Source organism: Diabrotica virgifera, chromosome 8 (genome assembly GCF_917563875.1).
Source record: "Diabrotica virgifera virgifera chromosome 8, PGI_DIABVI_V3a".
Taxonomy (NCBI): Eukaryota; Metazoa; Arthropoda; class Insecta; order Coleoptera; family Chrysomelidae; genus Diabrotica; species Diabrotica virgifera.
The window spans coordinates 179,545,560-179,571,493 of NC_065450.1; the positions used below are offsets into that span (position 1 = coordinate 179,545,560).

The 25,934-nt window shown below is 33.0% G+C and overlaps 1 protein-coding gene across 10 annotated transcripts in view; it reads right to left on the reverse strand.

Annotated features, from left to right (window-relative positions):
- LOC114329870 (golgin subfamily A member 6-like protein 22) overlaps window positions 1–25,934 on the reverse strand; it is a 482,825-nt gene that overhangs the window by 189,597 nt on the left and 267,294 nt on the right. For 3 of the 10 annotated variants that reach the window (XM_050658298.1, XM_050658297.1, XM_050658296.1), the window contains exon 5: window positions 24,263–24,484. The exons of 3 other annotated variants lie outside the window; for them this stretch is intronic. In XM_050658298.1, the coding sequence (XP_050514255.1) occupies window positions 24,263–24,484 (222 nt within the window). Of the gene's footprint in view, window positions 1–24,223; window positions 24,485–24,946; window positions 25,020–25,934 lie in introns of all 10 variants that reach the window. 4 more of the 10 variants (XM_050658295.1, XM_050658294.1, XM_050658293.1 and 1 more) reach the window with 2 other exon arrangements.

Sequence of the window (25,934 nt, forward strand, 5' to 3'; positions counted from 1 at the left end):
AGCACATGAAATATTTAACAATATCAGACACCATCCTAGCAGGTTATTAAGAGAATTAACTAACTACGACGAAAACCAAAGAACGGTACATAGACGGCCTAGACAGCAGTTAGCTGGATATAGAGGAAACCCTTAAGAATGAAAAATTGAGATAACCACAGAATATCGAAACACAAATGTCGCCCTTCAGGCACTAAGTACCCTTCAGGTAGGTCAAATGGATCATAGCCGCGGAATGTGAGCATCAAGGTCACGTACCGACAGACGTGGGCTTGATGGCCACACCTTTCGGGCGCTCAGCCGTCGAGGAGAACAAAATTTATTTTGCCAATTCGCCGGCTGAGTGACCGAGCACACACGATCTGGACAGCAAGACACCGATTTAGATTGGTGCCTTGATGTCCGGAACACATTTTTTAGGACTCAAGTCCAAAGTAAAGTAAAAAATTAACTTAGTCATTAATAGGGAGAAAAGCTCTTCTAGCTAACCCTAAAACCAGGTGGCTTAACCACATGAAGTAATACAAAGGGTGTCCCATTACCCAGGGCATCCAAAGTAACATTAAGATCAACGCCTCCCCAATCGGTATGTCCTTCGATGGGGAGGGGTGGAGGTATAGCTTGGGGGTCAGATAGGTACCACTCCATTACGGGGTGTGACCGGTTTGATCTTCGGACATGTGGGTTCCACTTTTCCATTGGAACACACATGTTCCCCGGGGCTGGGGTTGATACGAGCATGTGTGTGTGTGTGTGTGAGTAGATGGCAGTTGGAAAGATGAATGTAGATCTCTTAATGGAGAGGAGATAGAACGGGTAAATACTTTTAAATACCTTGGCACTTGGTTAAGTGTAAATTGCGACTGTGATGAAAAAATAATAACCAAGATTGAAATATCACGTAAGGCTTTTATGACCTGGAAACCAGTTGTATCTAACCGAAGCTTGTCGATGAATATTCCCAAGAAGGTCCTAAATTATCTCATCTGGTCTATACTATTTTATGGTTATGTGACATGGACGTTAAACATCACAATGCTAAATAAATAAGTTATTAGAAACATTTAAATTGTGGTGCTATCGATGAATCCTAAAGATATCGTGGGTTTGACATACTTCCAATGAAGATGTTCTCTTAATGATGAATTCAGAACGTCTGCTCATAAACATCAAAAAGAGGATGAAAATAGAATACTTCAGCCATATAATTAAATGGCCCAAATACCATTAACTTCGCCGTATAAAGAAAAGTGGACGGAAAGAGATGAATTGGTCGAATGAAACTTTCATGGTTGCATAATATTAGACAATGGTGTAATTCCACGATAGAAGAATTATTTCGCGCAACAGCCGATGGAGAGGGGTTTCAGCAACTTGTAAACATGATGACGGCCAGCGTCTGAATACGGACACGGCACCTGAAGAAGACGAAGGATGAATTGCATTGACGCAGCGTTCAATTCCCTCCTTTAATGCACAGGTGATTGTAGGCTTGTTGACATAGACTTAAAATACCTCCATAAAAATAATGGTGTTAAGTCTTGGTTAAAATCCAATGGTGTTAAATCAGACGATCTAGGGAGTCAATTCTGATCAGGAAATATTTTATGCAGTAATTTAATTGTTTCACGGGCTATATAGCAGTTGAGCACCGTCTTATTCAAACCACATGTCGTCAGGATCCATATCATCTAGTTTAGGAAGAAATAAATCTGTTTACTTATTAATATATCGAGCACCAGTAAGGATGCACTGGTTGAACACTTTGCTCCTCAAGTTTTGGTGTATTTGACGGTCCGTATGTATCCCACTAAGTTTTCCAAATCCTGCCCATGCTGTTCTTGCTCTTCTAATGATTTCCACACTTTGGTTATCTTTGTCAAGTTTCATAATTTGGTCTATATTAGGTAGATATATTCCTGGATATTATAATATATCTACTAGGTAGATATATTATAATATATTATATTATAATATATCTACTAGGTAGATATATTCCTGGACTTGTTCTATCTCCCTGCCATTTATAGTTATACATCTGGGGTCATCTGTGTTTGTCATTGTTTTTGTTTTTCTCATTTTCGTTTTTAGGCCGACGTATTGGGAGCTGACTGCGAGTTCCACCATCATCAGTGGCGGCTCGTCAGGGTCGGCAGGGTCGGCAGTGCCGACACACACATTTATGGACACATTATAGATTTTTTAAATATTTAATTTAATCGGAGTTGATGATATTCGTTTCTGTGAAATAAAAAATATATCTGTGAGATAATACAGACTAAATTGTATTCATTGTTTTTAAAAGATTTCGATCCCTATACGTTATTTAAGTGATCCCTGTGCGCTGTGCGTAAGAGACTTTTCAAATTAATGATCCTATAGCCATGCACCCGCACCCGATTGCGATTGTGTAAATTCTTATTATAAAGCCCGGCACGGCATGCCGTCCCCAGATCGAGGATTTGCTATATAATAAGAAGCTATGGAATATTAGCCGATAGGCAACCAATTAGGCATTCTCCGTACTTATTTGAATGGCAAGTACGGCAGCGGGTACCTCTGCCGAGGCCGAGCGGTGATCTGCAAACGGCAGAAAGGCACGTACGTAGCCACGTTTTGCCTTGCTAGCGCGCCCGGGATAATTATGAAATAGGTACCTAAGTAGTTTTACGTCGTTTAATTATTAATATTATTATTGATATTGTAATTCTTTTAAGTTGTTAGGAATTACCATTTAGGGGACAGGATGTATCGAAGCATTCGTTAAATCAAATTAATTATAGAGAACTAATAAAATTGTTTAACAAATACGATCTGGAATTTTCTAATTTATTTTCTGACTCGAAGAATATACCGGCGTACTTAAAACAGCACAATGAAAGAATCAATTAGTAGTTACATTTTGATCCTTTTCGGTAGAAGTAGACGAAACTACTGATAGAGGTAACATGTCATTCACAAGTATCAATAATTGTTCGTCGATACGCGTTACCTACGTCTAAATTTATGAGAGTTTGTTAGGTTTTCAGACGTGAGTAGAAGCCATAAGACAGAATATATTTTTGGTGTTTTAATTTAAAGGATAGATTAAATTTTTTGATATCAAAAATAAATTGGTAAGGCAAATTTATGACGGGGCTGTCTTGAGGTCCAGTGAACTGTATGGTCTCCGGACAAAAGTTAAAACAATTGCACCAGGCAAAACTATTATTTACTCACTGTTATAAGTCATTGACCTCTTTGACTATTCAAAATTTAAAAGTTACGCCAAAGAATTTTCAAAATATCTATTAGACAAGTTCATTAAAAATTATCCATCATTTTTTAATCAAATAAAATAAGAAAATGAATTAACAGTTTTATATTCTGATCCAAATATTTTCGGAAGGTGGGATAAGTTACAGATTATGTATAATTTTATATACTGCAATTCATTAGGTACAACAAACTGTTCCCGAAATTAATAAATTATTGTGCTCAAATGTGGGCAAATTCTGTCTCAAATGAAAGGGATTTCTCTTGTCTCAAAAGAGTCAAAACGTATTGTCGAAACACCATGAAACAGGAGAGAATGTCAAACTTGTCTCAAATGTCGATAGAAAAAAACTTTTAAAATCCCTCCAAAACAATAATAAATTTTACAATTACGTACATTATAACCCATTTTGCTACTTCGAAACAACATAGACTAGAGTTAATTTATAAACAGGTATAGTTTCTAAATTTATAGGAAAAAACAAAAAACAAACAAAAAAAAAATAAAAAAAAAACAAAAACCAAAGATCTCCTATGAAATTGAAACCTTTGGAGACAAAACCTTGCCGAACCTGTCCCTAAAGCCAAGAGCCGCCACTGACCATCATAATCATCACTTAACTTTCATATTTCCAAATTCGACATAGTTATATCTCAATAGAAGTATCTTTATCTTAACGACTACATTTTTTATATTATAATGTTACCTTTTTATTTCATAAATTATGTATATACTTAACCTATAAAATATTCGTTTTGAAAACGTTTTAAATAAAATTCAATAAAAACTTCCGAGCAGTTTTAAACCAATTAAAAACCATAAACCATCTGAATGAATAAATAATAAATAAACTGAAACACGAACAAAAACCAACTATATATCAAACAACACAACAAAAACAATGAATTAACGCAACAGTTAAAAATGTTTGCAGGCGGTGCTTTATCTTTGTCACAAAAAAGTTTACCAACCCTTAAGTATATACCCAACAATATAAATACGTTTCCGACCTTTTAACTTTCGGAAATGTTTTATTTTTTGTCTTCCAAGTTTTTGAGATTAGTATTTTTTCCGTTTGTTCAGATTTTGTATTTGTGTTCTCGAAACAGTTCGAGTGTATTAAAACGAGGAACATTAAGTCTGGATATTACTTTGTCGAAGTATAACTGGGATAAAGTCGATATAATTATACAGGGTGTCCAGAAATTCTACCGACAAACGAAGACAGGAGATTCCTCAGATAATTTTAAGATAATTTAACCCAATTCACCTAGTCCGAAAATGCTTCCTAAGGGAGCTAGAGCTCTTTGAAGATGGCGTCATGTAATTAGTTTTTCTTAAATACCTCCAGAACGCTTCTATTTAGAAAAACGAAAATTGGTATATTGCGAATTTCTAGTACAGGTCATAGGCGTCCGTTTTGGGTAGGGCAACGGTTATTTTATCGTATAACTTTTTTTTCTTTAATTTTTAAGCATTTTTGACTCTGAATTATTTAATTGTGAGTTATTCTAGTACTAAAAGGTACTCTTAGTTTAAGTCGATAGGATACACCGTTTTCTAGAAAAATCGATTTGAAAATTTTTCGTTCCTTGAATTTAAAAAAAAAAGATTAAAAAAAAACTATTTAGAAAGATGGAAACTGGTACATTTATTTATATTCCAGAGATTAATCGATTTCATTAATGGCGAATTTCTAGTACCGGTCATAGGCGTCCGTTTTGGGTAGGTCAACAGTTATTTTATAGCATACCTTTATTGTCTTTAATTTTTAAGTATTTTTGACACTAGATTATTCAATTATGAAATATTCGAGTACTAAAACTTACTCTTTCTTTAAGTTGGTAAAATACATCGGCTTTTTTTAAATTTTTTTTAACTTTTTTTTTCAAATTCCCAAAACTAAACACTTTCAAATCGATTTTTCTAGAAAACGGTGTATCCTATCGACTTAAAGTAAGTGTACCTTTTAGTACTAGAATACCTTATAATTTAATAATCCAGTATCCAAAATGCTTAAAAGTTGAAGACAAAAAAGTTATGCAATAAAATAACCGTTGCCCTACCCAAAACGTACGCCTATGACCGGTACTAGAAATTCGCAATGGATGGAATCGATTCATTTCAGGAAAGTAAATATGTATACTAATTTTCGTTTTTCTAAATAGAAGAGTTCTGGAGGTATTTAAGAAAAACTAATTACATGGCGCCATCTTCAAAGAGCTCTAGCTCCCTTAGGAAGCATTTTCGGACTAGGTGAATTAGGTTAAATTGTGATAAAATTATCTAAGGAATCTACTGTCTTCGTTTGTCGGTAGAGTTTCTGGACACCCTGTATATTTATACTAAATTTACAATCAAGATGCAGTAGAAATAAACAAACAAAGACACGTTAACTGCAACTAGGAGCACTCCCAAACATTTACAATGTATATACATTGTAAATCCAAGTCATGATTTTCAAAGTTTATACATTGTAAATTATAGTTCGGGAGTGGTCCTAGTAGCATTTAACGTGTCTTGGTTTATTTATTTCTACTGCATCTTGATTGCAAATTTAGTTTATATATTTAATGGTATTTTAGGGTAATATTGATGGAATATATTTAGGCCAGGGTAATAAGACAAAAATATACCCTGTTCGTGAAACTTCAATAAACAATTAAGTTTCAAAAAATGTCATTTTCTTCTTTTATTTTCCAATCAACAGAAAACAGTGAAACTTATGATTTTTTAGTACAAATATCTTCGAGATTATGGAAAAATCTTTAAAATGACGTATTACAAAGTTTGATATACTCATTTATTGTTAATACAATTGCGAAAAAATGTCGGAATTGCAAAAAAAAATTCTCAATAATTGTTGTAAAAATTAGTGTACAGCTTTGAAATTTTTGTAAAATGAGGGTTCTTTGGTGCTTAATATGTGATAAAAATTTCAAAGCGATCCATTCAATTGTTTAAATTTTATTCAAATTGTTTATCCCAGAGAGCATTTTTTTGCAATAATATAAGTCAGAAAAAAATGACCTTAGAACCATTCCACAGGTGTCAAATGAAAGAGCATGAGCTACATTTTCAACATCATTTAAAAAAGTGAATAAAAAATGCATTTATTAGTAATAAATAATTATGCAAAATTATCGTCAATTTTTCTTTGTAATGTTTTTGAATAACTTTTCCCAAAAAAATTAACTTTTTTACCCTGTTTAAAGTGCACAATTATCAAGTAATGTTATCTATATCATAATTGATAAAAAATTGTAATAAATAAGTATAACTTCTTATACAGGGTGTCCCGAAAAAATTGGTCATAAATTATACAACAGATTCTGGGGACAAAAATAGATTGATTGAAGCTCACTTACCTATATACAATAGTGCACACAAAAAAAGTTACAGCCCTTTGAAGTTACAAAATGAAAATCGATTTTTTTTCATATATCGAAAACTTTTACAGATTTTTTATTGAAAATGGACATGTGGCAAGATTATGGCAGCATCATCGTAAAAAAAAATTAAAGTGAAATTTGTGAGCCCCATAAAAATTTTATGGGGGTTTTGTTCCTTTCAACTCCCCCAAACTTCTGTGTACGTTCCAATTAAATTATTATTGTGGTACAATTAGTTAAACACAGTGTTTTTAAAACTTCTTTGTTTCTTAGTACTTTTTCGATAAGCCAGTGTTTATCGAGATATTTTGAATATTTGTGGAATCCACCACATATTTTGTATATGGTTAAGTACGATTATAGACCTGTTAACAATCTAAAATTTTATTTATAATTAACATTTTTAGGTATATTTTGTAAAAGAAGCCGCATCTCGATAAAAAGTGACTTAACAAAAAAAGGCTAAGAGGCAAAAAAGTTTTAAAAACACTGTGTGTAACTAATGGTAACACAATAATAGTTTAATTGAAACGTATACAAACATTTGGGGGGTTTAAAGGAACAAAATCCCCATACAATTTTTATGTAAATACATTAAAAAAGAAGCGGCATCTCTATAAAAACTGGCTTATCGAAAAAACACCAAGAGTCAAGAAAGGTTTAAAAACGTTGTGTTTAACTAATGCTACCACAATAATGAATTAATTGGAACGTACACAAAAGTTTGGGGGGTTTAAGGGAACAAAACGCCCATAAAATTTTTATGTGGTTGACAAATTTCACTATAATTATGTTTTAAGATCTTCCTGCCATAAGAATGATACATGTCCATTTTCAATAAAAAATATCTAATAGTTTTCGATATATTGAAAAAAATCGATTTTTATTTTGTAAATTCAAAGGGCTGAAACTTTTTTTATGAGCACATTTGTACTAAGGTAAGTTAGGTTCAATCGAACTATTTTTGACACTAGAATGTGTGTTATAATTTATGACCAATCTTTTCGGGACACCCTGTATAACAAAATAAAAAGTTTATAAGGAAAGATTTACGACACTTTTGCATAATTATTTATTACTAATACATGCATTTTTGGTTCGCCAAATATTCCCCATAGTAGGCAATTCCTACATTATTTTGCGCATATAGAACGTTGTTCCATGGAGAAACCACATATTAATTATTGGCGGTTAAAAAATGTTGTTCCGGCACAGCGTTCAATTCAGAAATACGCTTAAACAATATTTAAGGAAAAATTCCCAACAGGGGTTGTTGTTCTCACTTTATTCCGTGTAATCTGACTAATCATAAACTCAGCAGAATATTGTGTATGATAATTTTCTGAGGGGACCATCAAGTACAGGGTGTCACCGTCTCGAGATTTTAAATAATGTTCGGCCTTAACATCGTAGACCCTTACAGCATACTGATAATCTTGTATTCTATACTTTATTTAATCAAATACTTAAATAATGTTTTGAAAGATTTTTCATGTACTTACAAACCACATTATTTAACACACTGTGGCTCTGTCAGGTGTTAAGGTAAAATAACATCAAGCAAAATTATAAATATTTCTTATATTATAATTATTGTAGTGTTGAAACTAGTCTTTATAATTACAATAATTACAAACTATATAATTACAAACATCCAAGCATTATTTTTCTTATGTTACGTTACAGCCCAAATTGAGCTTTGGCCTCATGTAATTTCTGTAATCTATAACTTTAACATTGGTAATCCTCCACCTGTCACCTACTACAGGTTATGACGTTCATTAAATTGTTTGCGTCCGCTGTCCCTTTATACTTCCATCTTTTTCTTCTAGTCCCATTTTGATCTTCTGCTCTGAATGTAATGACTGTGTGCTCTTCTGGGCAATGTACAGGATTTATATTAGCCGGTATATAAGACGATTAGGAAATAAAGAAAAGAGTAACACAAGCTAGAAGAACAATTGGCTGCCTAAATGGAATACTTTGGAGCTCCGAAATAGGAATACAGCGAAAATACAATATCTATGAAACACTTACTAAAAGTAGCCTATTTTACGGAGCAGAAACTTGGAGAATAACCGAGAACAACAGGAAAAAATTAGAAGCTGTAGAAATGGATGTGATTAGAAGATCGTTAGGTATATCCCGTAGGGAAAGAGTTAGACGACTAATTGGAATAGATGGTTACTTAACAACAGACATTGAGAGGAAACAGTTGATTTGGTATGGTCATGTTGAAAGAATAGAAGACACAAGATTGTCCAAAAAAATCATGCAGTGGGTACCACCAAACCGTAAAAAACGAGGAAGACCCAAAAAGACATGGAAAGAAGGGGTAACCAAAGCAATGAGTGCAAGGGATCTTAGAGATGGCCAATGGGATGATAGAAGCACGTGGAAGTTAGGCATCGGACAACGTCCAAAGACGTTCTAAAACCGATACGTGTATATAAATAATATTTTAAAATTCCAATCATCGGGGGTAACCACACCCAGGACCAAGATAGCAATGTGTTGTTCTCTATCCTCACGATACGAACAACCCATCTAAAATGTTTTTTATCAAATTCTTCTTTATCAATACTGATACGTTAACCGTGAGATCAAAAATCTATATGGCCAGTATAAAACCAATAATGACGTATGCATCAGAACTAAGACCCGACTCAGCCAAAATAAAGAGAGTTCTGGAAACAGCAAAAGGGAGAATACTAAATAGAAAAAAAAATGGAAAAATCACATCAGTAGAATGGACACAAAAGTTAGGCGCAAGTGGTGTAGTGAAAATGTTCCACATCACCCTTGCCCATCACTCTTGATGATGATACATCTCGAATAAAGGTGAACGGAGTTCCCATTAACAACATTAGATATGCGGATGACACTGTCATCTTAGCAGAAAATATTGAAGATCTTCAGAGACTGGTGAACAGAATAGCGATGTATAGCCAAGAATACGCTTTAACAATGAGCATCAAGAAGAAAAAATTTATGAGAATATCTAAAACTCAAAGATATAACGAGATTCTCCTCATAAACGGAACCAATGTCGAACGAGTAGACCAAGATGCATATCTTGGAACAATGATCAACTTCACAAATGATTACTGCCAGTAGATTAAAATTATAATAGAAAAGGCTAAATCGAATTTTTTCCAAGCCATGGGCCTTTAAGGCCTGTTGAGCTATATTATATATATAAATCGAATTTTAACAAAATGAGAAAAGTGCTCTGCACAAGTAAGGGCTAATAGTAAGGTTGGCTAGGTGCTACGTTTTCTCGACTTTCGACTTTTTTTACGGAATGGAAGCTTGGACCTTAAATGCAACATCAAAAAAAACTGGAATCATTGGAGTTGTACTCAACTATTCTAAATGGAAAATAAGCCACAATTAACTAAAAAAATGATTTTATTAATGTTTTGACGGCCACATCGGATGTCTTTTTCAAAATCATCATCATCACAGCCCTATGAAAGAGCCTAGACCTTCCCAAGTCTATCGCCAGTCAGTCCTATCCATTGCCAACCGTTGCTAGTTTGCTGCGCCTATTTTTCTCCCATCCTCATCTACACCATCCTTCCATCTAAGTTTTGACCTACCCCTATTTCTACTTCCCATAGGTTGTGACACAAAGATTATTCTATGAGGGTTGTTATGCTGTGATCTTTCTAGAGCCCTGCCCATCTTAATCTTCCTATCCTTATAAGAGATACTACGTCTTTACCACCAAATATATGTTTATATCTGTGGTATACCTCGTAGTTGTACCTCCTCCTCCAAATACCATTTTTACAGATGCCACCGAATATTCATCTCAGGATCCTTTGTTCAAATATAAGCAGAAGGTTTTCATCTGCCTTGGAGATGGTCCTTGTCTCCGATCCATATGTCAACACATGTGGTTATATAAGGGTTTTTTATATTATGTTTATTTTTGTTTTTTTTTGGCTTAAGTTTCTGCTTCTCATATGTCTACTTAGTCCAAAATAGCATTTTTTCGCTAGGATTATACTTCGCTTGATTTCTTCCGTCATGACGTTCTCCTTGGTGATCAGGGAGCCTAAGTATGTGAATTTGTCCACCACTTCAAAAGTAGAGTTATCAACAGTGAATTGATGACCGATGTTTCTAGCTGTATTGTTGGGTGTTGATGTCAAGATCTTAGTTTTCTCCTCGTTTACTTTCAGGCCCATATTTTTTGAGGCATTTGAGAAGGTGGTATACATTTCTTCTAGTTTGCGTGTTGTGCGGACAACTAGATCCACGTCATCTGCATATGCCAAAATTTGGGATGATTTATTAAAAATATTTCCTCTGTTGTCTATTCGTGCATCTCTGACCGCCTTTTCCAGAGCTATGTTGAAGAGGAGACACGCCAGCGCATCTCTCTGTCGCAGCTAAATATTTGTTTCAAACGCCTGTGATTGTTCGCCCTGTATTTTGACTTCGCAAACGACTTAACGCATTGTAGCCTTAACCAAACTTATCAGTTTATCAGGGATGTGGAATCCATCCATGGCTTCATACAATTTATTTCTTAGGACACTACCACAGGCCGATTTAAAATCTACGAAAAGATGGTATGTGTCGATATTGAATTCATTCGATTTTTCCAGTATTTGCCTTAGCACAAAGATCTGGTCTGTTGTTGATCGACCAGGCCTAAAACCACTTTGATACTCTCCAAGCAGCTCCTCTGAATGTGCACTTAGATACAAAATATTAATAAATTAAACGAAAGTGTTGTTGCTTAGTAAAAAATTCTTTTAATAATTTAATTTAATATGACTCATTTATATCGGTAATTCAGACATATATAAAGACTTCGGTTTTTTACTTTGGTTTTTAGCCTCAATGCGGGTTTTTAATCAAACCGAAGTAAAACAGGCATTAAGCCTATTTATAAATTAGGAAGAAGAAGAAGAAGAAGAAGAAGAAGTAGAAGACTTTAAAATGATATTGCCAATATTTATGAGTTGCCTTCCTGGGACGACTTTACTGAAAGATAGTTCATTCGACTACATGAAATCAACCCCAACGCAAGAATATCCGCCACAAAAAAATCATAGAATCTGTCTTTAAAAAGACAACCACATGCAACTATGATTTCTTTGTGGCGGATATTCTTGCGTTGGGGTGATTTCATGTAATCTAATCGAATGGACTATCTTTCAGTAAAGTCGTCCCAGGAACGCAACTCATAAATATTGGCAATATCATTTTAAAGTCTTATACTTCTTCTTCTTCCTAATTTATAAATAGGCTCAATGCCTGTTTTACTTCGGTTTGATTAAAAACCCTGATTGAGGCTAAAAACCAAAGTAAAAAACCGAAGTTTTTATATATGTCTGAATTGCCGATATACATAAGTCAGATTAAATTAAATTATTAGAAGAATTTCTTTTTACTAAGAAACAACATTTTTGTTTAATTTATTAATATTTTGTATTTTGATAACGACATCCGAGGTGGACGTCGAAACGTTAATAAAATAATTTTTTAGTTAATTGTGGCTTAATTCCTTTTAGAATAGTTGATTACAAAAATGCCATAAGCAAATAGTTTCAGAACAACATTCGAGTTGTAGGTGTATAGAAGAATTCTGAAAATATCATGGACAGAACACGTCAGAAACAAAGACGTTCTGAGAAGATGAATAAAGAAATGGAAGTCTCAAATACAATCAAAACCAGAAAATTGGACTATCTCGGGAATATTACACGTGGAGAGAAATACAACTTGCTCCATCTCATTATACAGGGAAAGATTCAAGGAAAAAGAAGCATAGGAAGACGCAGAATATCGTGACTGCGCAACCTGAGAGAATTAACTTTTTAGAGCAGCCGTCTCCAAAGTTCGAATAGCTATGATGATTGCCGACCTCCGTCGCGGAGATGGCACTGGAAGAAGAAGATTATTTGTTGTTTCTCTGCATTTGTTGTTTCTCTGTTTTAATATATTCATATTTTTCTAACAGAATTATTTAGGAAAATAACAACGATATTTAAAAAAATTAAAATATAAGCACGAGCAAAAATATAAAGTATGACCTTCCCGTATATAGTTACGCATAGATACTACATCTTTAGCTTATTTGGGACGTACACTTGCGTACAGAACTCCATATTCATAGTATGATGGGGTGGTGAATCCTGAAGGAAAAATTCGACTAAACCCTAGGGAAATAATACTGACGGAATGTCTAGGGCCTATGTAAAGTGTCTGATGAAATATGAATATGTTTGTCGCACACCTCAAATTTTTTATAGTTAGGTCATTTAACTTTTAAATTTTTAATCAACTATATTTAGATGAGTTTCTAATAGCTATTGGAAAAAAATTTAAAAAAAAACTCATAACTTGTAGTGTTCTTATGTTTGCTGACGATGTAAAACTGTTTAGAAAAATTCAATCCTGGAATGATCCTATTATATTATAGGAAGTTTTTGAATCGTTCTATGATTGGTGCAGTTTAAGCAAAATATCGCTTAACACAAAAAAATGTCATGAAATGGCGTTTTAGAGGCAAATAAAACCAATTACATTTAGGCCTGGATCCCGCGTACCAAAAAAAAAGTTGATTAATAGCAAGCTGAAAATTTGTTAATAGCTTAACGGTGTCTAGTCGGACAAACTTTGAGGTACGGGAACACTGGAACAGTAGGCATTCAAAAGAACTGTCGACAATACTCATCCTTGTCTCACGCCACGTCTAATTTCAATTTCCTCTGACAGCTGGCCGCAACAAATAATCAGTTATTTGAAATGAAACAACTCCTTCTGATTTTGATTTAAAAAAAACGGGATTAAAGGCATTCAAAATAAAGATAAAGGAAACTCAACTCTACTACCAAGTAATTTCTTAGTTTAAATTGTTTTTGTCCATTTCAAATCGGATATTTTAAATTATTATCACGAAACGTTAGACATTGGTTCTTTGATTCCATGTGCTACCTCTCGTACCAATATTTACTACAAACGACGAATTTCATTGGAAGTCGGACCACTTTCATTGCGTCCGTTCTAGGTATACATCATGAACGTTAATCCTCACAGTGGAGAAAAACTCCTGTACAGTAACGTCAATCTACAAACCACCAAACGCTGACTTTGCTTTTGAGGAACCGAGTAATTTTCAATGACAGCAAATCAAAATCGTACTATGTGACTTCAACTGTCACAGTGTCTCGTGGGGTTATAACGAAATAGATTCCAATGGCGAAGAACTAGAAAAATGGGCTGTAAGCATGAACCTAAAACTTATTCACGATCCAAAGCAGCCTGCGTCGTTCAACAGTGGAAGATGGCACCGAGGTTACAACCCTGAAAATATATTTGTCAGCGACAGAATTGGAGAACAGGTGATAAAAATCGTTGGAAGCGCCTTCCCAAAGACAGAGCACAGACCAATAATTTGTCTTTTCAACGCGGCAATCAGATACGAAATTGTTCCTTTCAAGAGAAGGTTCAACTTTACTAGAGCAAAATGGAGAAAATTCTCTGAAGCATTGGATCAAGAAGTTTCCCAGCTAGAACCTTGCCCTGATTCATACGATCAATTTGTAGAAATCGTAAAGCAAGTATCATGGAAATTTATTCCTAGAGGTTGTCGAACTGAGTACATAGCGGGACTTAATGAAGAATCTAAACCCCTACTTAAAAGATATAAACAGCTATATGAAGAAGACCATTTCTTGGAAGCAACAATACAGGCTGGGGAGGAAATGTTACATGCGATATCCGCCAACAGAACGGAAAGTTGGTGCAAGCTGGTCACGAGTCTGGACATGAAACAAAACAGCAGACGTGCCTGGAAGTTGATTCGGAATCTTGGCAACGATCCCGCTGTTCCGGCAGTCAACATGACAGATGTCACACCGAATCAGATAGCCTATCGTCTTTTAATGAACGGTAAGACGACATCAAGAAAGAACAAGGTGAGAGCTTAACGGAATATCGACGAAGAAAGAGATGTTCTAGATACCTCTTTTTGTCTAGAGGAGATGAGAGGCGCGATCCACCAAATGAAAGACAATGAAGCGGCTGGCCTGGAGGACATACGAACAGAACAAATAAAGAACTTTGGACTAAAAACCGTAGAGTGGCTCCTAAAAATGATGAATTGCTGCATCCGTATATTACAAATCCCCAAAATCTGGAGGAAAGCTAGAGTGGTAGCCCTCTTAAAACCAGGGAAGGATCCGGCAGATACAAAGAGTTTTAGACCTGTATCTCTCTTGTGCCACATTTTTAAGGCATTTGAAAGAATGATACTGAACCGGATCGCAGAATATGTGGAGACTAAAATTATTCCAGAACAAGTAGGATTCAGAACCGGAAAGTGCTGCTGCAGTCAAATTCTTAATCTCACCCAACATATTGAAGATAGTTTTGGAAGGAAGGAAATAACAGGAGTAACGTTCATAGACCTAACTGCTGCCTATTACACAGTTAACCATCAACGGCTATTCGCAAAACTCTACAAAACTACAAAGGATTTCCGACTAACAAGGTTAGTGAAATATCTCCTCCAGAATAGACGCTTCTACGTAACGCTCCAGTCCAAGAACAATCGGTGGAGGGACCAAAAAAAAGGGGTACAACAGGGAAGTGTTCATACACCAAAAAACAAGGCAATTTATTTACGCTGATGATAAAGCTGTGGCAGCTCAGGGAATAACCTTCAATGAAGTCGAAGTGAAACTGACAGATGCCCTGGGAGACTTAGCTCTATACTACAATAAAAAATATCTGAAACATAACCCCACAAAAACCCAGGAATTTGCTTTCCATCTGAGAAAAAAGCATGCCCGAAGGCCGCTGGAGGTGGAATGGCGTGGTCAGATGCTGGAACACAACGAGACGCCAAAATACCTTGGCGTCAGTCTGGATAATACTCTGTCTTACCGATACCACTGTCAAGATGTCAAGAAGAAAGTGCCAGAAATAATATCATCCGCAAGCCAAATACTACAAAATGGGAAGCACAACCACACACTCTCCGCACTTCTGCCTTGGCATTATGTTTTTCGGCCGCGAAATTTGGAGCACCAGTATTGGCAAACTCTGCTCAAGCAAAGAACGTTGACGTGGCTCTAACTGAAACGGTTCGTATAATATCGGGTTGTCTGAAACCGACACCTATCGAATAGGTATACCCCATAGCTGGAATTGCTCCACCACCTACCAGGAGGAAGGTCACGTCAGAGGTAGAACGAAAAAAGCAGGAAACGGATCGAAGACACCCCTTATATGACCACCAAACTCAGGCAGGCAAACTAAGATCTCGGAAAAGATTCCTGAAAACATCAAGATCCATCCCCGAAGCGCCAGAGACGTGACGAATACACATATGGCAATCGTCAGCTACCGCGACACATTTTCCTCCCTCAGAGGAAATGGCTGCTGGACACAATTTACCGTATCCGACTTGGAAAGTGCTAAACAGACTAAGAACCGGCGGCGTTTCACGTTGTGCTAGTAACCTGAAAAAATGGGGATACCAGGAGAACGATACCTGCGACTGTGGCGCGGTTCAGACCAGCCGGCATCTACTATTATGCACACTATGCACAGAGATGAGAGAGACCTGCACAGAAGATGACTTAATTATAGCAAATGACAGGGCCATCTATGTGGCTAGCCATTGGAAATACAGAATTTAAAGTTGTTGGTATTCCGGACACGGAAAGTAAGTAAGTATGAACGTTAAAAACACTATATTATGTATACCCAAATGTTTATAAACAATAAAGTTCACTGTTCATTTGTACTACACTGTACATTATACATTTGTATTAATTTTTGATAGAAATCATTTCAATTTAATTTAAATCGACATAAAATCTTACAAATTTAACGAAAATTTAATTATCCTGGAAAACGATAAATTTCTTCGGAATTGGCGTCTGCAGATATCTCTTCAACATTGTTTGAAAATCATCCTGATTTGGTGTCAACAAAAGAATGAGAAATTAAATCTTAATTACATTTTTAACGAAAAAGTAAGATGATTGAACTCTTCGGATAATGTGATTGTTTTGATTCATGATGTATTGGAAAACGACAGACTACGACAAATTACAAGAAAATATTAGAAATAAAAAAAAATATTAGAAATGTCAAAACGGTTTTTAACTAAGTAATATAATCTCTTAAGTTGTGCTCACTACGGAGAGCAATGGATTTTATCCTCGCTCCGACCCTTGCTCCCTGGTATTTATATTCGTTATATTCGTGGATTCTCGCATTTAAACTAATATTACTTTACATAGCGATTGATAATATAGTTTCGATCGCTATGTAAAATAAATACATTATTTTAAATGCGAGAATTTACGAATATAAATACCAGGGAGCAAGTGTCGAAGCGAGGATACAATCCATTGCTCTCCGTAGTGAGCAAACCCTTAGTCTTCTGTAATTTCCGTCACTTGTTGCATAATAATTACCTAAGCACACATTAAAACAATAGGCTTTAAAGATTAAATATTAGAAATAGAGTAAAATACATAGAAAATACATTATATAGAAACTCTGTTGTTTGACATGGGAAGTATTGTACCAAAGATCTCATTGTGTCTGCAGCTAATAAAGAGCTAAAGCTCTTTTTAAATATACCTACCAAGACAGATATGCCTGGACGTGAATCAAAATATATACAGTGATGAGCACGCTAATAACCGACAAAATAACGCGAATGGTGGACAACATAATGTGTTGTGAAATAAAAAGAGATGAAACTTGTAGAGATTGGAAATTTTCGGTATAAACCTATAAAACATGACCACTTACAATAGTTTCCCACCTTTGGACGTCAGCTTTTTTTTTCGTTTCGACGGACACAAATAAAAGTCAAAATATGACAAGGCAGCTACTTAGTAACTGAATATTTTTTGCCTACGAAATGCAAAAACTGCGTAAGTTTAATTTTTAAGTAAAAATATTTTAAAAATTAAAGTAAAATTATTGACACTTAATCATAATCTTTGTTAAAGTGAATACTTCTTATTATTCGGTATGGAATTTTGGCCGGTGTAAAGTCGTATTAGGCGTCATTCAAAATCGTGACGCGAGAGCGTCATTCAAACTCGTGACGCGAGAGGTTAGCTCGCGGTAGGTATATCATAACATAAACATACGTGCATAGAAATCGGCCCACTTAAAATTTGGTAATTTTTGATATCTCATATTTTCTCAACCTGTTGTAAGTAATTTTTGAACATGTTATAGCACGGTTCCTTAAAAATACTACTGTAATAATACTGTTGCTAAAGAGGTAAATTTTAAATCACTTAAATCAGGTTTAGGAAATACGAGTCATCAAAAATGACCACATTTTTAAGTGGGCCGATTTCTATGCACGTAAGTGTAGGTACGTCCATCCATATATACTTATTTATATTGAATAAAGTAATTATATTATTTATTTATTATTTGGGTTTAAACAAATGTTCAAAATAATATTCAAATAATACTAACTAATAGATTATAATGTTTGCATGTATCAAAAAAGCATAAATATACGTTGTTTACGTTTAATTTTGACAGATCGGTCAGAGGCAAACTATATTTTTAATTATTAATAAATATCATTATTAAGATGACTAAATTTTAAATTATTAATAAATATCATAAAGATGTTCAAAATACAATTGGAGTTTGAGTATAAGTTTGAAAGGAATTTATTAGCTTACTTTTAAAAGGTAACTTACGTTTCATTGCTAACGGCTTCCTTATTTAACGGGAGTTAGTAAGTAGTAATAGACTCGTTCATCATCTATTTTATATATCTAAATAGGTGTCGTAGACATAATAAGTCATTAATAACTAAAAAACAATGTTTTAAAAAGAAATAAGCCAAAATCATTTATCGGGAACTGATAAAATACGGTTTGAACTTGAATTTAGATACTTCGTAATTTCAAAATTAATATTTTTTACTTGTTTTACTTTCAAAATTAATATTTTTTCTTCTTTATAAGCAACTCTGATTGTCACTCCATCTTTTGCGCGTTCAGCCGATACTTCTTTTACCCATTGGTGATTTATCTCTTGCTATTTTTACCACACGTGTCTCCCCAATTCTGCTTATGTGGTTATTCCATTCTTTTTTTTCCTATTTATTGTCCATTCGTTTTTATATTGTACGTTACATTTTCTTCTTATGTTTTCACTCCACTTTCGATCTCTCAACGTATTTCCTGTAGTTCTTCTCAGTACTCTCATCTCTGCCGTTTCCAGTAGTCTTTGTGTTGTGGCTGTATCGGGTCTTGTTTTTGGTGCATATGTCAATTATCGGTTTTACAAAATTTAAAAAACTTTATAAATTCTTGACTTCATCTCGGTAGTAATATGTCGGTTTCGCCATATACTCCAGGGAAGTAAGCTAGAAATAGACCATGTTCGGGACACTGAAAATAGGGATGGGAAAAACCTACCGGTTATAACCAATAACCGGTTTTTCACTCTGCAATAATCAGTTATTTCGGTTGTTTTTTGTCCCGGTTATAACCGGTTTTTTGTTTTTAGAGCAATAACCGGTGAAAAACTGGATAAGTTGCTACTTTTGGGAAAAATAATGAATTTGAAGAAAAAATGGGGAATTTTTTGCCTTCTAGTGCGCGATGAAGAAATTTTAAGCTTACCGAAACAGAAACCGATTTTACAACACTGATAACTGATTTCTATAGGGCTTTTCATTCACAGTCATTTGTTTCGAGCTCCTGTCATATGTCGTGTAATCCGTGTATATTAATATTATACACAGGTTATACAACGTATGACAGAAGCTCGAAACAAATGACAATCGATGAAAAGCCCTATTTTCGATCCCAATTGGGTATGATCTCAATGCCGTTTATATATCGATTGATCATCTTGGTATCGATATATTCTTTTGATAGTTAGTACCGATATGATTAATATTTATATCGATTTGAATGAAGTATCGCAAACTAAAATACAATTTAAATATAACATTATAACCTAATGGATATTGGCTATTGATTAAAAAAACCAAAAACCGGTTTTTGGAACAACCGGTTTTTTTGGACGGTTCTAACAGTGAGGTTAAACCCTAAGTAAAAAAACCGGTATAACCGAAAACCGGTGTTTTGTCAAAAACCGCCATCCCTAACTCAGAGATCCAGGGAGCTAACTACTACTTTTTTCGTTATTGTAGACCTATAGGAAGAAAACCTACCTGTTTCCTGCCTAGAGTTCGCGTCCGTTTTTTAATTATTAACAATTTAGTGCAAAAAACGCGATTTTTTCGATTTTTTACATCACATTAAAAAGCTAAGTAGTGAACATAAATTCACAAAATAAAATTTTTTAGAACATTGGAAAACCTTCAAAATGCCGGTTTTGTAAGTTAAAAGGTTAATTTGTCGGTACGCAAACTGCAAAATAAGTGAAAATCGCTATTTGTTAATAACTTCTACTAAAACTAGCTTAGAACTTTAACGTTTCACCGAAAGTTGGGCATTGGGGGCACTTAACAAACCCTCAAACCTTGAGACCGATCCATTAATTAGTTTAAAAGTTATTCTATTTGTTTATCCCACAGACCTTCATTTTGCAGTAACATAAGACAGAAAATAATAAAGACAGGACAATTCTGCGTATGCCAAATGAAATTAGAAAAGCGATTCTATCAAAAAGTACTAAAAAAGATAAAAAAATTATCTAATATGGTCAAAAATCCTAGTGCCAAATTTTTGAAATTTTGTAGTTTATAAACATTTAGAATAACTTTAAAAATATTGTCCATAGAAAAAATCATTTTATATATTCCAAATGCTGGTATTTTACAAGAATTTTTAAAAATGTAGTTCAATTCGTGACTAGTCGTGGTAAGTGAAGGGGGAGCTGGGAGCCGAAAAATAAATGCACGAGTTCAAAAACTAAAAAGGCAACTTAAGGCTACTATCATTTTCTATATCTCTGGATTAATTTGTTTAAACAATTTTTGAAAAAATTATTTTTTCCCAAAAATCCATGTTTTTAATCATACTATCATTATTAATTCTAGAAAAAGTTAAGGTATACTTTTATAAATAAATTATCTTCAATAAATAATTATCTAATAAAAATAATTTATTTAATAAAGTTTACTTTAACTTTTTCTATGATACATTAATTATACTTATGATTAAAAAAATAGATTTTTTAAAAAAGATATCTTTTCAAGAGTTGTTTAAATAAATTAGGCTGTTTATTAATTAATAAATTTATAAACAAATTGCATATTTGTAATGTACGTAGAAATTCCATACAAATTAAAAAAAGAAAGATCAAAATCCGTTGAGTTGTTCCGGAGATACAGAAAATTGTATTAGCTTGAAATTGCTTTGTCGGCATTTTAACTCGGTGGATTTGTAGGTTCCCCCTAGTAACCGTTCGTCTTACATTTTTGAAAAATCGTAGAGGGTGCTATGAAGGTACAATGTTTGTGCAATTTTTTTAACAAAAAATACAAATCCCGTTCTTTAAAATGGCATTAATGAGATTCCTAATTATTACAAACAAATTAGCTGTAAATTAAAATAGCCCACATGCTAACTTTCTCCCAAATGGACCCAGGCTAAATTTCTTTATTTGAAGATTCGTGTTAAAATACTAGCTTTTTGAATATATAAAAAGATTGTCTCTGCTGATAATATTTTTAAAGTTATTCTAAATGTTTATAAACTACAAAATTTCAAAAATGTGGCGTTAGGATTTTTGGCTATATTAATTAATCTTTTTATCTTTTTTTTAATACATTCCGATACTACCACTCTGCTACATTCATATGTCATACTCAGAATTGCCCTATGTTCATTATTTTCTTTCTTATGTTATTGCAAAATAAAGGTATATGGGATTAACCAATAGAATAACTTTTAAACTAATTAATGGATCAGTATAAAATTTTGAGGATTTGTTAAGTACCAAAATACCCAACTTTTGGATGAAACTCTAATCTAGGTTAAATTTAGTAAAAGTTATTAACAAAAATCAATTTTCATTTATTTTGTAATTTTCGAAGCAACAAATTGACTTTTTAACATTCAAAAATCGGTATTTTAATTTTTTTTAATGTTCTAAAAAATCAAATTTTGTAATTTTTTGTCAACTATTTAGCTTTTTAATGGGGTGCAAAAAACCAAAAAAATCGCGTTTTTGTACAAATTGTTAATAATTAAAAAACGGAAGCGAACTCTAGGCAGGAAATAGGTAGGTTTTCTTCCTATAGGTCTACAATAACTAAAAAAGTAGTCATCTACTTGGATCTTTGAGTGTCCTGAGAAAATCCTTGTTTCCCTGGACTAATACAATAGTTATGAAGACATCCTGCCAGTCTATTTGCTTTTTGTATTAATTTCTCAGTTCTTTTTCCGGGTTTCCATAGCTGGACAATGTCATTTTAAGGTATTTTATTTCCATTACTTGTTCAATACTGATGCCATCAATTTATATTTTACATCTGATTGGTTCTTTACTGATTACTATTGTCTTAGTTTTCTGTTTTCTGTTTTTGTTTTCTGGGACGAAATGTTCAAGTTTCTGAGAGAAAGATTTATGACAGGTAATTGACTATTACTTATGTAATACTCAGTTTGCTGATATCTTGATTATGATTATTTATATTATACATGCTATATGATTTTTATCGTATTGCAGAACGGACAATACAAAAATAAGTTAGAAAAACATTACAAATACAACATGACTCTATTCCACTGGTACAGAAACATATTAGACCAGGGCGGATCTGTAAAAATATTAATACATTTGGACGTTGAGAGGTGACTCAAATTTTTTTGCAGAAATTGCTTGAAAATAAATCAAGTAATAATATTTGAGTTATCCTCCCTCTCAAAAAGGTGCGGAACATTGTTCAAATAATCAAAATGTCAAAAAATTAAGGAAAAATTCGATTTTTTACTTCGTTTTTTGATTATAACTTTAAAAGTATTCATTTCCGAGAAAAGTTGTAGTGACATAAAAGTTGCGTAATTAATTTTCCTACAATATATAATTGGCTAAAAATTTAAAAAATAGTCACCCTTGTTGCAAAATAGCAATAATTGCGAAAAAACCATACAAAAACAAGTATTCGAATTTTACGTTTTTTAACCATTTATGCTACACTTACGACCCTCATATTTCACACAGAAAAACTTTATGATACAGTAAAATAATACTGTAAGTTTCGTTAAGATCGGTTTAATAAATTTTGCAAAATAAATTTTGCAATCCAGCTTTCGTAAAAAAATTCATTTTTTCAAAATGTTACAGGACTGAAAATAAAGCAGATAGCAAGTTGAAATTTTTTTAAGTATAGAAGTCTACTGTACCTTTCATTTGCCATTTTGTAAAATTAAAATAGATTAACACCACGGCGTCACGAATTTTTTTAAATAAACATTAATTATTGATGCTACGCGCAGGACAGCGGATAATTTGCTCTGATTGGGCATTCCAATGACCTTTGATAATGATTGATACATTTTAATTTTTATTAATTTCGATATAAATAAATAAATTTGTTTATTGTAAAATAAAAACACATACTCTATCCTCTGAAATAACACTTTTATTAGCAAAAACTTTCTTTGTTCATATATTTTAACTTAAAATAAACGTTTATTATTTTTAAACATATGCAATTGTTTAAACAATATTTCACAAACAATAATAAAATTGGTTTGATTTTTGTGGAATTAAAATATTAAAATACAACAAAATATAGAGTAAGAAAATAATATATTAGATACACATTGGAAGAAATTTTGGTGGAAATTCACTTGTGTGAATCGAACACCGCTGTCCTGCGCGTAGCACCAAAAATTATTGTTTATTTAAAAAATTTCCGGACGCCGTGGTAATTAATCGATTTTAATATTGCAAATTGCAAATAAAAGGTACAGTACACTTCTATAAGCAAAAAAGATTTCAACTTGCTATCTGCTTTATTTTCAATCCTGTAACATTTTGAAAAAATGAATTTTTTTTGCGAAAGCTGGATTGCAAAATTTATTTTGCAAAATCTATTGAACCGATCTTAATGAAATTTACAGCATTGTTTTACTGTATCATAAAGTTTTTTTGGGTGAAGTATGAAAGTCCTAAGTGTAGCATAAATTGTTGAAAAATGTAAAATGCGAATACTTGTTTTTGTATGGTTTTTTCGCAATTATTGCTATTTTGCAACTAGGGTGACTATTTTTTAAATTTTTAACCAATTCTATATTGTAGGAAATTTTATTACGCAACTTTTATGTCAGTACAACTTTTCTCGAAAATGAATACTTTTAAAGTTATAATCAAAAAACGAAGAAAAAAATAGAATTTTTCCTTAATTTTTTGACCTTTTGATTATTTAAACAATGTTCCGGACCTTTTTGAGAGGGAGGATAGCTCAAATATTATTATTTGATTTATTTTCAAGCAATTTCTGCAAAAAAAATTGAGTCACCTCTCAACGTCCATCTCAAAACAGATGCGTCCTGGACTATATCCTCACATTTCATTTAACGTGGACAGGAAAATCTAAAACCGTCTCGACAGCTTTATCACTTACCTTCTGTATTTCGCATGGTACGAGTATACTTATACTTACTCCTTTTAAATGGTAATATCTATCGGAAGGCAAAGTATACTTGTAGTACAAGTATCTGTGGTATGGATAGTAAGGCCAGTAGGAGCTATAGCGGTTAAGACTGCTGAGGGGCCAGTAGTAGTCATAGTAGAGCGAAAGCGGGGTGTAGCTTTTGTAAGATTGCGGGTAGTAAGTATAATCCACAGCCTTGATTGGATAGGGGTAGTCCAAGTAAATCGTTTTCTGAAATATTATATTCCACTATAATCTGGTATATTGTAGAGAAATAATCAAATTATTTGTAGTTAATGAACTATTTCGGTTTTTGTCCGATTTTTTATTAATGTTATGGATACAAAGAATAGGATACTCATAATGTCATAGTTAACTAGTTGATATCTCAAATAAAATTATATATTTTTTGTATAAATACATTAGGGATATTTATTTTATATGTATAATAATTTAAATCCAGGTTCAATAATAAGAACAAAAAAAATTAAATTTTAGGTCTATTTTTAATTTAATTAGTGCTTATATTTTTATAATTGCTATGTTTTTAACATTAGAACAATTAAACCAATTTTACAGAGATATGTATATGTAGTTAAAATATTTAACATTTGAGTATCCGTCACATAATAGTCCATGTTTTGCTTTTATGTAACAGGTATATCCAAATTTTAACATAAGAGACATACTTACGATTGTATGTATCATCCTTAGGTATTTCTTGACTACCGCACTTCTTTATGTTTATATAGGTTTCTACATAAATCTGAATACCAAATAAGATAAAATAATACAATACATACATATTATCAATGTGATATAATCTTTCAAAAATCCAAAATAGCCAAAAGTATTTAAATTGTTTACTGTAAGATAAGTTATTAAGGCCATCGGTACATAATTCGCAAATCTTTTACGGGTATCCCTACTTTGTCTCTCTTTACACGGCAAATTACGTGTAGTAAAATTCACACTGGTATGGATATGTAAACATTACTAGAATGTCATTCTACTTGAAAATGTCATCATTAATTTAAAGATATGTCTTTTGAATGTTCTTGGATAACTGTTATTTTTATAATTGTAAATTATTAATTCAGTTAATAAATGTGACAATTTTTTCACTAACTATGTATTCAGTGATTGTAATAATTTATATGTACAACAAAAGCTAATACTCAATCTGGAAAAGAGGAAAAGTGTTTTTTTAATAATATATTGTTACTATGAAACGCTTACAATTTTCAACATCTTTAACACAAAATACTTGGATCACAGAATATAATATCCTGATGTATTCTCTGCTTGGATCTTCCACAAATAATACACAATATATAACTTTTTTTAAGTTCACGTCTTAAATCAATTATTTATCAAATACACTATATATCAATATTATTTAATCAACAACTCAAAATATTCCCGATGCCATGTCAAGTATTTAAAATTGTCACTGATTGTCACTGTCTGACAAAGATAGATTTGGAAATATTACCACGGACGTTGTGTTCATTTTTTTCGAATCCTGAAAAAACCAATAAATATTTTTGAAAAATTTAAACGCAGAATGAAAGACTATATTATTACTGAGGGCTAAAAGTTCCTTAGAATAAATAAAAAGTTTATTTTGAATGAGATATTTTAAATTAAATATCACACTAAATTTTCTCTTAGTTTTTCA